Raw genomic sequence first — 15,850 nt, 5'->3', positions numbered from 1 at the left:
AATCACCAGCAGTATCACAAAGTTAGACAATGGAATAAATTTACTTTTAGTCAAGTGCTAACTGTGAAGAACTGCAGGAAAAAGTAGACAGAGTGAAAGGATGAGCAGCAGGAATACACTGAATCTTTCTTTCAGATGAACAGTTCAAAATGGTGAAGTTACAAAACACTCCTAAGATTTCATCTGAAAAAAATAACAAAAATTGGAAGAGGCTTACAGAAGGGCTGCAGGGATCACTGAAAAAAGCTTCTATTCCAGAAAGATTCAGCAGGTTAGGAGTCAGTCTACAAGTTTCAAAAGAGAGAATTTCCAGAGGAAAAGCTACCAATCTCAAGCAGAACAAATATGCATCAACTGTTTATTGTCACTTCCAAAATAAGAACTGGGCATCGCTGAATGAAGCTGATGGGAGCCAAGTTTAAAACAGAATGAAAGTGTTTCTTCATGCAGTGGATAGACAACCACTGCCAAAGCATGCAGCAGATGCTAAAGGTTTCTGTGGCCTCAAGGGGAGACAGCTCAAGTCCTGGAGGTCAGTTGAAAGCTGGGAAAGTATCACATATGCTTGCCCTGTTCTTAGTCTTTCCAAGATTATTTGCTCATGACCGCTACTGGCACCAAGATACTGATCTGGAGGGGCTCTTGGTTTCAATCAATAGGGACAGTTTAAAGAGATGCTGCTAACAAGCTCTCTGACAAGAACAAGGCTGGCACACCCAGTAGTTGCTAGGTTTTAAAACTGAACATCTTATGAAGTACAACAGAGGAAGACTTAGGGAGAACATTGTAGCTACTTCTACTGCCTCCCTACTGCCAGTATTCCTGTATTTTCATCTCCATATCTCATCTTCTCAGTGTTTTCTTCACCTAATAATTATACCTTAGATGTATTACACAAAAAGACACCTATATGAAACAACACAACATTATCATCTGTTTCTGCAGTTCAGCCTTGCTGTGTTTGCCAAAAGCCCAATATTGGCTCAGACAGATCCAGCAGAGGGGTAAACAGCTGGGAAGTTCTCAGATGATCCAAAATCCTGGGCAGAAGCATGAGCTAAACAGCCCAACAGCTTTGACAAATGTTTTTTTTTCAAGTATTTCCTCAACGGTATGCAACTGATAAACCAACCTAAATGAAAAGCTACCAGTCCTAATGAAAAGATTCTTTTATGCAGCACAGTGTGACATCACCAATTGCTACTGCATTGCTGCATCTTTATTTAATAAAACTGCTCAGACTCACCAGTTTGATAAAGTAATTGCTTGCAAGAATTTGCATTGTATTTGGTTTTATGCAGGTTGCAAAACAGACAATTTTTTTTTATCTGGAAGAACTGAAGAGCATCCTGTACAATAAAAGAATATGAGCATTTATTTCTTTTACAGAAGGTATCTTGGAGTTTGTCTAAATGAGGATTATATGCATATCTGCCTACACATGGTGGATTATTTTAATCAATAATGGGTATGTAACTGGTTAGTATTCAAAGCTCTCGTAACTTCCTATCACAACTGCAGATAAGGGCAATACAGATAAAATCTGTAGAAATTAGTTATTTCAGCTACTTACAAAGTAAAAGTATCACACATTAGCAGAATTTTAAGCTTGCTTAAATCTTACATAAAAAGAGCTCTAAAAATTTATACACAAATTATGTGTAGATCCTGGGGAAAAAAAAATAGTATCAGCACCAAAATCTCCTATATTTCAAATAAAGCCCACACAAATAAGCTTGTTCTGCATCAACAAAACAAGTTCAGTGGTTTCTAGTGAATTTAAAAGACTTCTTCCCATAAATAGATTTACATAAAATTTGTTCATTAAAAAGCCAGAAATTCTCACTTTATTACAACTCTCTCATCTATTGGTAAGGTAGCTGTTATTTTGACTTATAAAGCACTTAAAATCCTCCCCCTCCAGTTGCACAGAGAAAGCTTTTAAGGCCATTTTAAGAAGGCAAAACTTTGCACAGACCAGAGCAGGGTCTACACTTCTAACCCAACAGGACAGCAGAGTGGAGGAATCAACTAAAGTTCACATGCAACCTCCGAGTTGCTCACAGTCACAGAATGACCAGGATCCAAACTGCAGCCCTGAGTGAAAGCCACAGGAATAGCTGCACCAGAAGGAAATCCCTCCCTTCTGCTTCCACTCTCCCTATTCAAGTACAACCTTAAAACAAGAAGTTGGTAAATGAGTACCACAATCATAAAACTGAATTAAGATTAATTTTTCCTGGAAACATTACCACGTACATCTGACACTGTATTACAGAAATTTGTTGGACTTCATCAGGTCATTGTTTTCTTAATGAAAAGCTGATCATGTGAAGACTAATCTAACAGCATAATAAAAATGGGCACAAAATAGAACTGCAAACTCTTTTTTGAAGGAATATAATTAAGACTTCCTCTGACCTTGCTAATAGGGATGCTAAAATGTTAATTCTTAACTAAGTGCTTATGCTAATGTTTGTTTCACATTTTCTCTTCCCAATGCCTAGCCAGTCACTAAATTATCAGGGTATTGTGAAATATCCATCTGGGTTTTTTTTCCTAGTTATTAGTCATTACAGCTTAAAAAAGAAAGACAAAAACCAAAACAAACACAAATAACCAACAACAAAATAACCACAAGCCTACAAATTATAACAGTTGTCCTAATACTACAAATCTGAAAGTTCTTGTTCTCTGTTATCATTTGCTCTCAGTACCTTAGGTCTGCTTCAGAACAGTTTCAGAATAAGATTCCTGTGCAAAGTGAAAACCTGAAAGACCAATCAGGAAAAGGAATGTTTACTGCAGTCCAAATGTTGAACTCACTGCCTAGAAGAGTTTAAGTGACACCATACACAGGCAGAAATTACGTGTGCATGCATTCAGGGTTAGAAGGTAGGAAAATCAAACAGGGTTCTATGCTGATGTTGTCAAAGCAGCACAACAAAATACTTTCAAAATCTATCCATACACAACCCAGAATGCCACCAGTTTTAGCTTAGTCAGGCTCATGTGTATAAAGCTCTGTAACCATGGAATGTGCTCTTAACTGTTTTCACTTAAGACTGGAAGTATTTAAAACTTTTATTTTTAAACAAGTATAATTCATCCCGACCCAGAAACCAGCAGAGAGGTCAACTGACATCTAATCTACAATTAAAGCATAGTATTTTTTTCCTACAAACATGCTTTTCATACCTACACAAAAATGGCCTATAAACTTGGGCAAAGAACACCCTCCAAAGGCTTTTTATCTTTAACAGCCTTTTATACATCAGATTACAGATATCCTTAAATCATGCAAAGCTTGTTACTCTTGACAATGACAAATGTTTTGTAAATTAATTTTTTTTAAATACCACTGAATTATATGTGCATTGGATATTTAGGTCTACTAACCACAGTAACTATACCAGCAGAGCAGTTAGTAAATATGGGCAGAAATTTCCCTCCTACTCTACTTCTCAACATTCTAAAGATACCATATAAACATTGCAATGAATGTAATACATGACTTGCCAAAAAGCAAACAGGAACAACTAAAAAATTTGGGAAGTGAAATACTATGAGAGAATACACCCGTGAATTCTTTTTTCCTTTACTCAAATAATTCCATTTTGCCTATGCAATCTATGCTTGTTTGCTTTCAGATAATGTTTTATTACATCACAAATGTCCAATTTTTACAACATATCTGAAAAAGCAAAAAGTTTACTTAGTATTTCAGTTACAGCAGGTAACCTGAAAGGGAAAGGCATCCTTAAAGCAGGAACACCATTTAAATAAATCTGTGTAGCAGCACAGACAGACTTCCAACAAAGTTCTCCAGAGACCAGAACCTACTGGAGAGTTTCATGAAACCTTACCTTGATTTTCCTGTAAATCAGTTCAGCAGAAAAAAAAAAAAAAAAAAAACAACAAACCTAAAAAACTGGCTTCAAAACCATAATGTAATAATCACTATCTAAACACTAACACTGATCTGTTACCAAACAGCGTGTCAGAGACTCAAGAAAAGGGAGCTGGTCTTCCACTATGATGCAGCAATCTCTCATTAGTGAAATTAAAGCAAAATCCAAGATTGCATTCAAGACACATTTGTTTCCTTGGTAACTGGCATGACTGACAGTATACTGGAAAAAGTCTTACTTTAGGAGGCTTTATATTATTACTAGCTTGACTCAACCAGCAAAGTTAGAAAACCTAACTACACTTGCCTGAAAGAAAGCCTGAATTGACTGAGTCAAAAGCCAAATTAAATGCCAGCAGAGTAAATCCAAGAAAACAGACTTCAAGGTGCACTTCAAGGTGCACTTCATGAAGCCATGAAACACTGACACAGCTTAGTCATACCTTCCAAAAACTGGTTCTCCAAATAAAACTCCAGTTTTATTTACCAAAAAATAGCTATTAGGTACCATTTTCATAATGAAGACGAATCTCCCACATGCTCTATATTTTCATTTAAACGCATAACAAAAAAACAGTTTATCTGGTAAATTTCCCAACATTACCTGACATATAAATGAGATTGAGCAAGCAGTGAGCACATGTCCTGCTATTACACCACATGTATCTGTGAACATCTCAATATATGTCCTCCTCCCAAGAATTTTGCTTTACATAATGCTACCCCCCCAGCTGTCAAATATCCCCCTGCAGACAATTCCGTCTCTCTCTTGGGTCAATTACATTGTATCCTAGCCATGTCCTAAAGGTATTTGCCAGAGGACTGCTTCTCACAGTGCATTTGTATCTGTATCTGTACATTTCTTCTATTCAGCCAAGTTAAATTTTCTTTAAAATTCACAAGAGAAACAGAGTCATTCAAATATTAAGGTTTATGCCATCATGTGCAACTTGTCTAAGGTGAAAAAAAGAAAGAACTCACACCTTAAAAAAGTAGGCAATCTTTACACAAACAGTGCAAGTCAGAGAGTTCCACCATTAATGAGCCCTACTGTATGTGCATCTGTGCTGTATAAACAGTAAATACAAATATGTTGGAATGTATAAAAATACAAGGACACAAAATTAATAGAACTGAGTAGCTACCAGTTTCAAAAGGTTAAACTAAATCTAATTACATCATCTGAATTTGTTCCCAGCTATGAAGATAAACACATCCAGTGGTCTGGCCACGTATAAAAAGAAGACAAACATCTCCAGTTTTGGCTGACACCTCTCTATAGCTGTTTACCTCATTTTTGTTTTTTTCTTTGGTTGGCCACGAGGGGAGGTGTCTAGTCATAACCCAGAGCCTTACAGAAAAAGTTTGTGGTTAATACCAGACCAGTTTTAACAGTTAACAATGTACCTCAGCCCCCAGTAGCCCATCTTGCTCTCCTGGGCATCATCCAGTAACATACATCTGATAATGCAAAATCTTTTATTTGGGAGCAGACTAAGAACTCTGGCTTGAATTTTACATGTGATTCAATTCAGGTCCCGCAACAAAACACTTCAGCATTCCCAATGCTAACAAGTTACTTTATCACAAAGTTTACCATAAAAATGGATAAAATGAGTAAAAAAAAAATCTACTTTCCTTGCTCTGTGTCATCTTTGAAAAATTTGCAGCTGTCCTGCCACAACTGCAGAGGGAAACTAAGCAAAATATAAATGAAGGTTTTAGATTTCAAATTTTAAAGCTATTGATTTTTTTTTCATTTCCAGAACAGGAAAGGTAAGAGATTGTTCTACTCACATATGTCACTGAACAGTTCAGTTGCACTTACTCATCAGAAATATTTTTTGGAAAACCGGGTTGGGTAATACCTGTCTTACTTACATGGAAACTTTCAAATTAACACCCTCATATTATTTCACTGCTTTCTATCAAACAGGAATTTCCATGATGATATGGAGGGGCTACAGATTACCCTACGTTACAAACCAAATGACTACTAAAAAAACTTCAACTATAATTCTTTGCTATCTTCAGCATCCAGAGAATAAAGGCAAAGGCGTAAGAGAATCCAGAAGACACTGATCTTGACTTACATCAAAGTTTTGTTTGCCTTTGAGAGGTCAAGACCTGAGAAAACAGAAGTGGTTCCACAGTGGTGTAATTGCTCCCATGGAGTTTGATGCTACTATTTTTAAGCAAATATAACCCACGAAAATCTTTAGTAAGTGGAATTGCAGAAACATCATTCTTAAACTTCCAATTCTGATTAAACTTGAATTAGAAGCCTGTTCTTATTACTGAGCAGAGAAACCCTAAGATTTCTCATTATATAAAAACTAGTAAATAGATACCCAAGTCTTAAGTATAGCTTTCAACATAATACAAAGTTTTCAGACCACACTAAGATAAAATTTGATTCAGGATAAGGCAAGTTTGAGCATTAGACATTTAAAGCATACAAACCAAAACTAGACCAGTGTTCTCAAGAGTTAAATCTGGAGTAATCTGACCATTTCCATTAGCAAAGTTGAAAGGTTTAGTTTTATACACTTACTACCTTAAATAACTGTATTTTTCCTCTTTAAAGAACATTATGTTAATACAATCATACCTTTCTGAATATGCACTGCATGCACATTCAGATGCTACTAAGATTTGTAAGAATTATATTTACATTATAATTTCTACAGCTGGCACAGCATTAAAAGCTCTCAGCAGAGGTTTAATCCAGTGCTTTTTAGAGTTTATGGAAAAAATTAATGGGCATAAAAACAGGCACTATGAAGCATGATTATTTATTTTTATGAGATATATTGAAGGGGAAAACCTATGGAAGAAAGTTACAGGTCAACAGCTGATTAAAAAAAGAAAGGCAATAAAAAGATAATTCTCAAATAATTTCATTATTTACTTATAACTAATTGCCACAGATCCTGTATCTTTTCCAGTTTTATTTTCTTCTGAATAAATGCCAGCTAGTGAAAACCACAGGGTTTGTATTTCATTTACCTGAAATAACATCTATTAAACTATTTTTTAAATAGTCTCCTACAATTACCTTGTATGGCAGGGAACTCAATGCATGGGTATCATCATTCATAGTTTTTCTTAAGCAAAACAAAACTAAGCACAAGCAAAGCACCACGTGCTGTTGCTTTCACGATGCCCACCCACTAAGCTGACTGCAAGTTCTCTGAATTCAGAGGGCTGAAGATGTACTTTTCATCATCCTCCCAGCTAACACAATTAAGACAAGTTTGCCCTTTTTCCTCCACCCATTTAAATATACAGAAATCTTTAGTTTATTCAAAATAGTCTGTGTCATTGTTCTTTCACAGTAAGAGGTAGAAAGATATGCACTCAGTACAATGACTGTCTTCCAAGCAAAAAAAATAATCTTAAATTGCCAAAAATACACCACACCATTTTTTTTACTTTGTAAGTATTTTAACTAAGATTTCTTTCCTCCAGTGATGTTCTGAAACTGACAGTGCCCATTTTTCCCTGCACAAATCTCAAGACATTTTTTTTTCAGATTATAGATCTTATACATACTCTCATAAACATCCAGCAGTCAATATAAAAATAAAATTGACATATGAAAAATAAAATTCAGCAACAAAAAAATCTTCAACTACTTTTCACTATAAAAAGCATGAAGCAGTGGACAAACCAGCCTGAACTACATAAGCCCAGCAACTCCTATCAACTGACAATTCTGAACATGCATTTCCCCAGTAAACTAAGGTATTCAGTAAAATAAACAACTGTGCCAGCAGTTTTCCCAATAATATCTTCTGCCCTGGAAGACTGAAATTATTTTGGCAAGAAGGGAAGGAGAGGGGGAAAAGGAAGGGAGCAGGTGATACATTGGTGTAATGGGTGGCTCCTATCACAGGCAAAAATGGGATGCAAGAGAAACTAAACAGCATTGCTGGGTATTTTTCATGTGTGACACAAGAAAGACATTTTAAAGAGCATAGCAACAAACTTCCCCATTACCTTAAAACAACTCAGTTTCTTAACATGCAAAGTTGTACCTCTGTACAGAGCACATAAGAAGTACATAAAAGCAATCTACTTTTAAGGTTTCTGCCTCAAACACACACAGAGATACTAATGAAAACCACCTTGGCCTCCTTCAGGAAGTCATTCAACACTTCACAGAAAAAAATAGGAAGTTATTGATAAACTGCTTGCAAGAACTACTTCCTTTAAGCAAAATAATTACAAGACTTGTTTGCTGGACAATCAGTTAACTTTTCCTAACACTACAAATTGAGAAGAGGTATTACATGAGCTTTGTAAGAATTAAAAGCATAACACTAAGCTGGAACAATACAACAGTAATTCTAACACTGAGTAAAACTTGTGTTTTCTTTCTGCAAATTGTTGTCTGCTATTCCCATGGCATATTATCTTTTGCCTAGAGAGCAATCCCCTATCTTTCTCCATAGTTCACTGAAATGTCAAGCAGCTGCTGGCTAACAGGAAGTGGTTAAAAGCAATGCAGTTGACACAGCCACACAAACCCAGTGAGTCTTTTCCAGTGCATGTTTCAGATTGGGCCATGGCACACCACACAGCAAGGCTGAGACGACTCAGACATGGCCACTTACTAACTAGGCAAGTCTTAACTTAGGAGTTCTATTTAAGAAGCAGCTTCAGTAAAACATAGTATTAGTTTTACCAGCTGCACAGCAAGCACATCTCAACTCACTGGCCAAAATCATCTGCATTTTCACCAATGGAAAAGTATACTCAGGAGTCCCAGACGTAACTGACATGAACACTAATGAGTGGATTCATATGTTGGATCTTCATACGTAAAGGGGGCTATTTATCTACAGGACAGACTGATTTACAAGAGTAGTTCTTGGTCAAACCCTACACTACCACTCACCCTCCTCTAATACACATGGATGTCTGTGTTGTGTGTATATAAAATATCTGGACAAATAACTCTGTGCATGTATCTACTATATACAGAGAAGTATTTTCTCTCCCATAGACTCTTTTTTAATTTCTTTGAGCCAATTACTATGCTTACAAACAACTACCTACATTGATTATTGGAAGTGACTATATACCAGACTGTATGAAGTACAGTACTCAGTTATCACAGAGTGTTTAGGTTGGAAGAGACCTCCAAGATTATCCAGTCCAATGTTATGGGTGTTATGTGTTGTATATGTTGCATGCTGTGTGTTACTCTGTTTGCACTGCAGTACATTATGAGGACTGTAGCCATAAGGCTTACTGACATCTGGAAAAAATCTCATACTACTACCTATTCTGCAAAGATCTTTCTAGAGGGTGATTACCAGAGTGGTCATGGAGTGGCTAGAGAACAGAGCAAATGGAAACAAAGAGCAATGCAGCCAATTCAACAAAAAACACAGTATACTTGGAAGAGAAACTAAAAATCTACATATGGTAGAAGGAGCCACATTAAACATGTCTAACATTAGGAATCTTAGTAGTCACACTTCAAGCAAATGATTAAAGTGTAACTAGACAAGATGTGCATTTTAAGGGGCTGTAGGTATGAGACAGTAGTTATCACTTAATGCTGAAAGAAGCTCTGAAATACAAACTTGCTTCTCAGAAACAATTCTTAATTTTTCTGGATTTCTTAAACATAGAAGTAAATATTTTGCTAGTACTTGAAATGTTTTTTACAAACATGAACTCAAATGAAGTTGGTGGATCTCACCAGAAGATAGCACTAAACAACCTTTGCAGAATAACAAATGTTCTTCAAGTGTGAACAGAGCCTTCAGAGCTGTCCTCATTAGACTCTCCCATACCACAGCATAGCACAAGGAAAGCCAAAAGAAAACAGCCTATTAAGCTGTTTAAAAATCTTCCAAGGTCAGCATGTGACCCAGCAAGGAGAGGTTCAAAAAGTACAGCTTTTATTTTTCTTCCTAACAACCTGGTTTGTTTCCACTCCTTTCCCCTTCAAGACACATCCTTCACAGCTAGCAGCTCTTTCAATCATTTACTTTGGATGTCTGCTTAAGAGCAAACGATCTTGCTCATGCAGATGAGTTTGCCAGACTTGTGTGTACTTTCCAGTCTCAGGCTCTTTATTGTTCTTGCTGAAACCTGACCCTTTGAAATGGATACCAGGACACCAAGAAAGGACAAAAAAACTTGCAGAAAGAAAGGAGAAGATTTTTTTTTTAAATGCAACTGAAAAAAAGACTTCCAAGAACAAATCTTTCACTCTGATTTCACCAGATTGAGCATAATTTTAAAAAATCAATTACAAGAGCACGGAGACATTTTGCATCTCAAAACTGTTCCACTTTCTGTAAAATTAACACTTGTGATAGTAAAACTTCAAAATCTAATGTGTTTCGTGCTTCATAAGCTGTTGAGAGCTCTCACTAGCACAGTCAAACCGAAGTTTACTTTCTATTTCAAAACTCAGTCCATGCCTTCTTCAAGGTCCAATGAGCTACAGTTCTCAAATGGCACAAACACAGTTCCATGAAAATTCTGTGCCCACTGAAGATCTCACATTCTAGAACCTGCTGATTTTTTAAACTTCACCAAAGAAAATATCACATTTTCAAGACCTACAGATAATGCTTATTTTTGCATTCCAGATACAGAACAATTGTTTTCAAAAAAGTAACTTTCAGACAACTGCTGTAACCTCTTTTTGGTTAAAAAGGCAATCCTCATTTCTCTGTATGGTAACACCATTGCTACAGAAACAAGCAACAGTTTGTTAAAAGTTCTGCAAGTTCCATTTTCATTGCAGACAATGCAAGTTTGCTTCTGAAGCTACAAACTCAATTACTTCAGTTAAATGCACATATCAATGACAATGTTCTAGCAAGAAAGGTAGTGATAACGATCTTTTTCTTGGTTGAAATAAAATTTACATAAATAACATTCTATTACCCCTGCCCCTTCCCGGCCCTGAAAATTACATAAAATGGGTTATTTACAGACTTCAGTTAACTAAAATGTTAAAAATATAACCAAAATCAGGGTAAATTATGTGTCTCAGTAGGCACACTCCTGTTGGTTTAGAGGTTTACAGCATAAAGTAAAATGCTCCCTGGTGGATGAGGTGTCAGATGGCATGTGTAACCTCTCTTTAGTTATAAAAAAGGTGATACTAATTTTACTGTGCAAAAAAGCTAAAGCTGAAGAAACAAGAAACCAAGTAAAAAGTTCTGTGAATTCCCTTTCATTGTAGGGAATGCAGATGAGTTAAGAATCACAGACCCAAATACTGAAATCAAATGCCTGTGTTAATTTCATTGTGAAAAGAGAATAGCCAAAAATGTTTTGATTGCATAGTTACACAATAATTCTTATTCAGAAAATAAGCAGTCCTGATCTATTCTCCCTACAATAGTTTATAAAGTTGCTCTATATTGCTACATCTGTATCATAAAAATGAGGTAAAATGTATTTTGGCCAGCACAAGAACTCTGGCAAGATTCAGTAAATCCAAAAGTCACATTGTTTAAAAATCACCATGCACATTTCACTGGTTTTCAATATATGGTATAATGGATAACATTCTTCAGCTAAGATTAAAATAGGATAAATGTTAACAGAGTACCATACAGTTTTCAGAAACAGCAGAGTTGATATAGGAGAAATACTGAAGTGATAGGATCTCCCACTTAAAATCAGGAGCATGTTTTTATAATTAAGTATTTTAGGCATAATGAAAACTGCTCAAATTCAAGCACTGTTAAAAACAAAACAATCCCTGCTGTCCCCCCCCCAAAAAATCAACTCACAACCAGACACACAAAAAAGCCCCAACCAGTAACAAAAAAACACCAGAGATAGAGTTAATTGAAAACATATTTTACTTACTTAAGAAAGTATCTCTGTCCAGACGGTGTCTTGGCCATCTCCCAGCCTGGTGGCAAAGGTACATCATCTGGGATCTCAAATGATGACTGGCGGAGATGTTGAGAAGATGGAGCTCCGGGCCCAGTCACTACTCCAGAGGGTGTGAGGGTTCCTGGAGAAACAGCTCCCAGCTGCAGTGATGCTGGAGAGGAATGAGCTCGGACATGCTGAGGGGTCAGGGCACCTGCTGTCCCTGCATCAGTGCTGGCCTGCCATGAGTAAAATTACTCCCATTAAGATTCTTATATTTAAGCAGGAATACAGCTGTCAGAAGACATTTCACTTTAAATTAATCTTTCACACGAAATTCATAAGGTAATCATCCTGAAGCTCTGCTTATTTTCCAGTTGTTAATACACAACAGAGCCTCAAAGGAGGTTGCTTAATTAGCATCACAAAAGCCCTTGTTTAAGGCAAGAAATATTAACTACAAGTATGTGCTTAGTGCCTTTAGCTTTATTTTGAAAACTAGAAGTTTTTAAGTTCTTACTTCTTGGTGCAGGGTTAAGAAAAAAAACATGCTTGCAAGTCAGCAGATCTAAAAGAGCACATTGCATGGTTCATTGCTGGACTGCACCCACCCATAGCCAAGGCACCCACTTCATGCTGGAGTAGTCAATTTCCCATTCTCCTGTTAAAATGGGAGTGCGGGGGTGCAAGGACACCCAATGCCTGCCCCTTCTGTGGGGCTTAAGTGATTACACAAGGAGAAAAGCAACAAAAAAATGTCAGCTGACAGCAGCGAGTTCAAACAGAGAAAGACTCCTGAACCCAGTCATTAAAAAAAAAAACAAAACAAACAAACCCTACACAACAGTACTGAATACAGAATTTCCTAACCTGCACACAAACTGCACATTAAAGGTATCAGGAGCTTTTAAGGAGTCTGCCCATGTTTAACCCAAAGCAAACCTGAAGCCAACAGCTGAACCAGTCAGTCAGTCAGACGTGACTCACAAGACCATTCATCAGAGGTACCAGTTTTAAGTACAGGGAACTTCTTTGCCACTAGTAAACGTATATTTGCAGAAAATGTTTCTCTGAAAATGGGATTAAAATACTGACTTTTAGAATCTATTTACAAATTAATTGATTTTATAGATACACCAGAACAACATGGACACCTATAATAAGATGCATGTATCAGCCCCTGCCACACCTCTCTATGCAAGGTATTGCACCATACATGAGGCCCCATTTATACACTCATATGGAGACAGGTAACTCTGTTTCTCTACATCAGTATGCATACATACTGATGTCAAGTTTCATACATACATGGCAAGTTTCATACATTAAATTGCAAACTAATTTAATTTACATTTAAATAAAATACACAAGTTGCAAAACTGAATTTGATGCCTTTTTAATTCTCAAGAAACAGGAAGATTTACAGAAACCTAAAAATCTTATTTGTTAAGCAAAATATTTTTGTGGCACACCAAAAAAAAAAAGAAAAATTTTATTTTAAAGGACAGTCCATAATTAAGCAAGTTATTATCTGGCTTCAACTGAATTTAAAAGTTTATGTTTTAGGAACCACCAGCTGGCACAAGGAACAGAGATCCAACTAAATGCATTACAGATGAGGAGTAACATACACAAGCAGATAACGTTAAGCTTAGGAGTTGTATGAACCTCACACACGTTAAGTGCATTTGAAACGTGACAGCTATTTAACTGCAGTTACTGTATTTAACAAGACACAGCACCAAGTCTTAGCTAAACGTATTCCTGTTCACATCTGTGCACAATGGAACTGTGATAAGATTTGCCCAACTTAGAAAAAACTGTATGTAATAACCTTATTCCTCGCTGGATTTCAGTATGTTATTAAATGTCTGCAAGTCAGAAGCCAGCAAAACTCCAGGAGCAACTCAGCCCCACCCCTTTCTATTTTCTTTTCAGTCTTGCAATATGAAAGCCAGACTGATTTTTCAAGTATTTGGAAAATGAATTAACTCCTAGGCTAAGCTAGTAAGTACGTGCCAAGGTTCAGCCTGGAGTAAACTTCTGAAGCCAAGTTATAAATCCTTCAAAACGTTGAGTTTTATAATGGAAATGCTGACAGACCCTTAACAACAGAAGTACCGGGCACCAGTACACAGAGCAAGTTTCACTCCTACTGGCTACACAATAAAGTGACAATAGCCAATAATAAAACCCATTTTATAGCTTAGCAACAAAGTTCATTACTTCATAAAACACTCGAGTAGACGCAGCCTCTTCCCAAAAAGTTGGTAACAGCAGCCTAAACATTAACTTTCAGTCGTATTTGCACCAACGCTTAGGTCTTGGCACAGAAGTCGCTCAGCTTAATAACCAAACGCTGCCGGAGGCCAAGAGCCGGCCCCGTCCCACATCCCCTCCTCGGCCCTGCTCTGCACCCCTCCCCCCCGGCCCTGCCCCGCATCCCCGCCTCCCCACGGCCCTGCTCCGCGCCCCCCCCCCTTCCCCCCGGCCCTGCCCCGCATCCCCGCCCCGGGCCGGCAAAGCCGAGGGCCCGAAGCCCCCAGCACTGCTCCTAGGCCGCGGTTATATCGGCGGACCCTCGACACCGTCAGACCTGAAGAACAGTTCAGGAATTAAGTTGTGAAGTGTGTGTGTGGGGTGCGTGTGAAACCCTACTCAAGCCAGCGCAGGGATTAAGTGGTGGAAATGCTACATCCACATTGTTGGACGGGACGGGGGCGTCCGCCACAAGCTCGTTACCCCCCTCAGCAGACGGGCAGCCCCACGACCCAGCAGGGTTAGATCCCAGAGAGAAATCCACCCTGTCTCCGAAGAAAGGCGCTTTCACAGAAGTTTTAATGGCTGCCCCACCACCACCGTCGGCTTCCCGACGAGGCCGAGCAAGCGGCGGCGGGTCTCGCCAAGGAGCGGATGTGGAGCCCAAGGCCCCACCAGAGACCGGGCCGCCGGAGACCATGGCCGGCCGGCCTCCTTCCCCCCCCTCTCTCCCTCTAACCAACTGGGACGCCGGCTCCCCTCAGAGCCCTGAGGCGTGGGAGGACAGGGGGAAGCACGGAGCCCCCGCCTCTGGGGAACAACAAATAAAGAGGAGAGGGGGTGGGCGCGAAGGGGGCGGACTGCCCCGCAAGGCGAGGGAGGAAAAAGGCAGTGAGCACCCCCTCAGCCCCGGCCGGGCGCCCCCCGTTCCACTCAACCCCGCGGAGGGCGGATTCCCGCCCCGGCCCCTTCCCCCACACACCTCCCCCAGGAGGAGCCCGGCGGGGAGGGAAGGCGAGCGCAGTGCTTGGCCGGGCTGCCCCCCGCCCGCCCGCCCGCGGCGCGGCCCCCTTCCCCCTCACCTGGCGAGAATGGGCCTTGGGCTCGGGCGGCTTGAAGAAGGAGTCGGGGAGCTTCCGAAGCCGCATGGGCAGCGTGTGCGGCACGTTGGCGCCCTTGGGGTTCATCACGGCGTTGAACAGCGCCTCCAAGTCGGTCTCCGAGTCGCCCCGCACATGGACGATCTGGTGCCCCGCCGGAGGGGGCCCCGCGCCCGGGGGCTGCGCCGCGCCGGCCGGGGCTCCGGACACCGCGCCCGGGGGCTGCGGCGGCGCCTGTTGCGAGGCCGGGGGCTGCGATGCCTGCGACGGCTGCTGCGGTTGAGGCTGCCCGGGATCCATGGTTCCGTCGGGACCCCCCGGCGCTTCCCTGGCGGGGCTCGGCGGCTCAGAGCCCGGATTCCCAGCCCCGCATGCCCCGCTCCCTGGGCCGGGGTTCGTCCTGCTTGTCGACGGTGCTTCTCACCCCTCGGCACGGAAACCGACGCGGCCGCAGCAACTGGCAAAACAACTTTGACCGTGCGGCGTTTCCCCGAGCCCGGCCCAGCCCGGCCGGCGCCTCTGTCCCGGCGGCGGAAACTAACTCGCACAAAACACCAAACAAAAGTTCGAAGTTACGCCCGCCCGATCCACTCTCCGCCGCCGGCTCCGCCCCTCCTGAGCCCGCCCGCACCGTATCTGACACAGGCCGCCTCTGCTCTTGCGCGCGCCCGCCCGCACCGCCTCCCGCTCAGGGGGCGCCCGGCACGAGGGGCGCTTC

The 15,850-nt window shown here is 40.3% G+C and overlaps 1 protein-coding gene across 8 annotated transcripts in view; it reads right to left on the bottom strand.

The window, feature by feature from the left end:
• YAP1 (Yes1 associated transcriptional regulator) overlaps window positions 1-15,740 on the bottom strand; it is a 93,863-nt gene extending 78,123 nt beyond the window's left edge. For 3 of the 8 annotated variants that reach the window (XM_071734384.1, XM_071734393.1, XM_071734388.1), the window contains exons 1-2: window positions 15,115-15,736; window positions 11,765-12,012 (exon numbers count right to left, since the gene is read on the bottom strand). In XM_071734384.1, the coding sequence (XP_071590485.1) occupies window positions 11,765-12,012; window positions 15,115-15,432 (566 nt within the window). In that variant the 5' untranslated portion in view covers window positions 15,433-15,736. Of the gene's footprint in view, window positions 1-11,764; window positions 12,013-15,114 lie in introns of all 8 variants that reach the window. The other 5 variants (XM_071734407.1, XM_071734403.1, XM_071734400.1 and 2 more) reach the window with 4 other exon arrangements.
• Between the last annotated feature and the right edge of the window lie 110 nt (window positions 15,741-15,850).

Source organism: Heliangelus exortis, chromosome 1 (assembly GCF_036169615.1).
Source record: "Heliangelus exortis chromosome 1, bHelExo1.hap1, whole genome shotgun sequence".
Classification (NCBI taxonomy): domain Eukaryota; kingdom Metazoa; phylum Chordata; class Aves; order Apodiformes; family Trochilidae; genus Heliangelus; species Heliangelus exortis.
The sequence above is the reverse complement of the archived record's forward strand: the minus strand, read 5'-3'. Positions and strand labels throughout refer to the sequence as shown.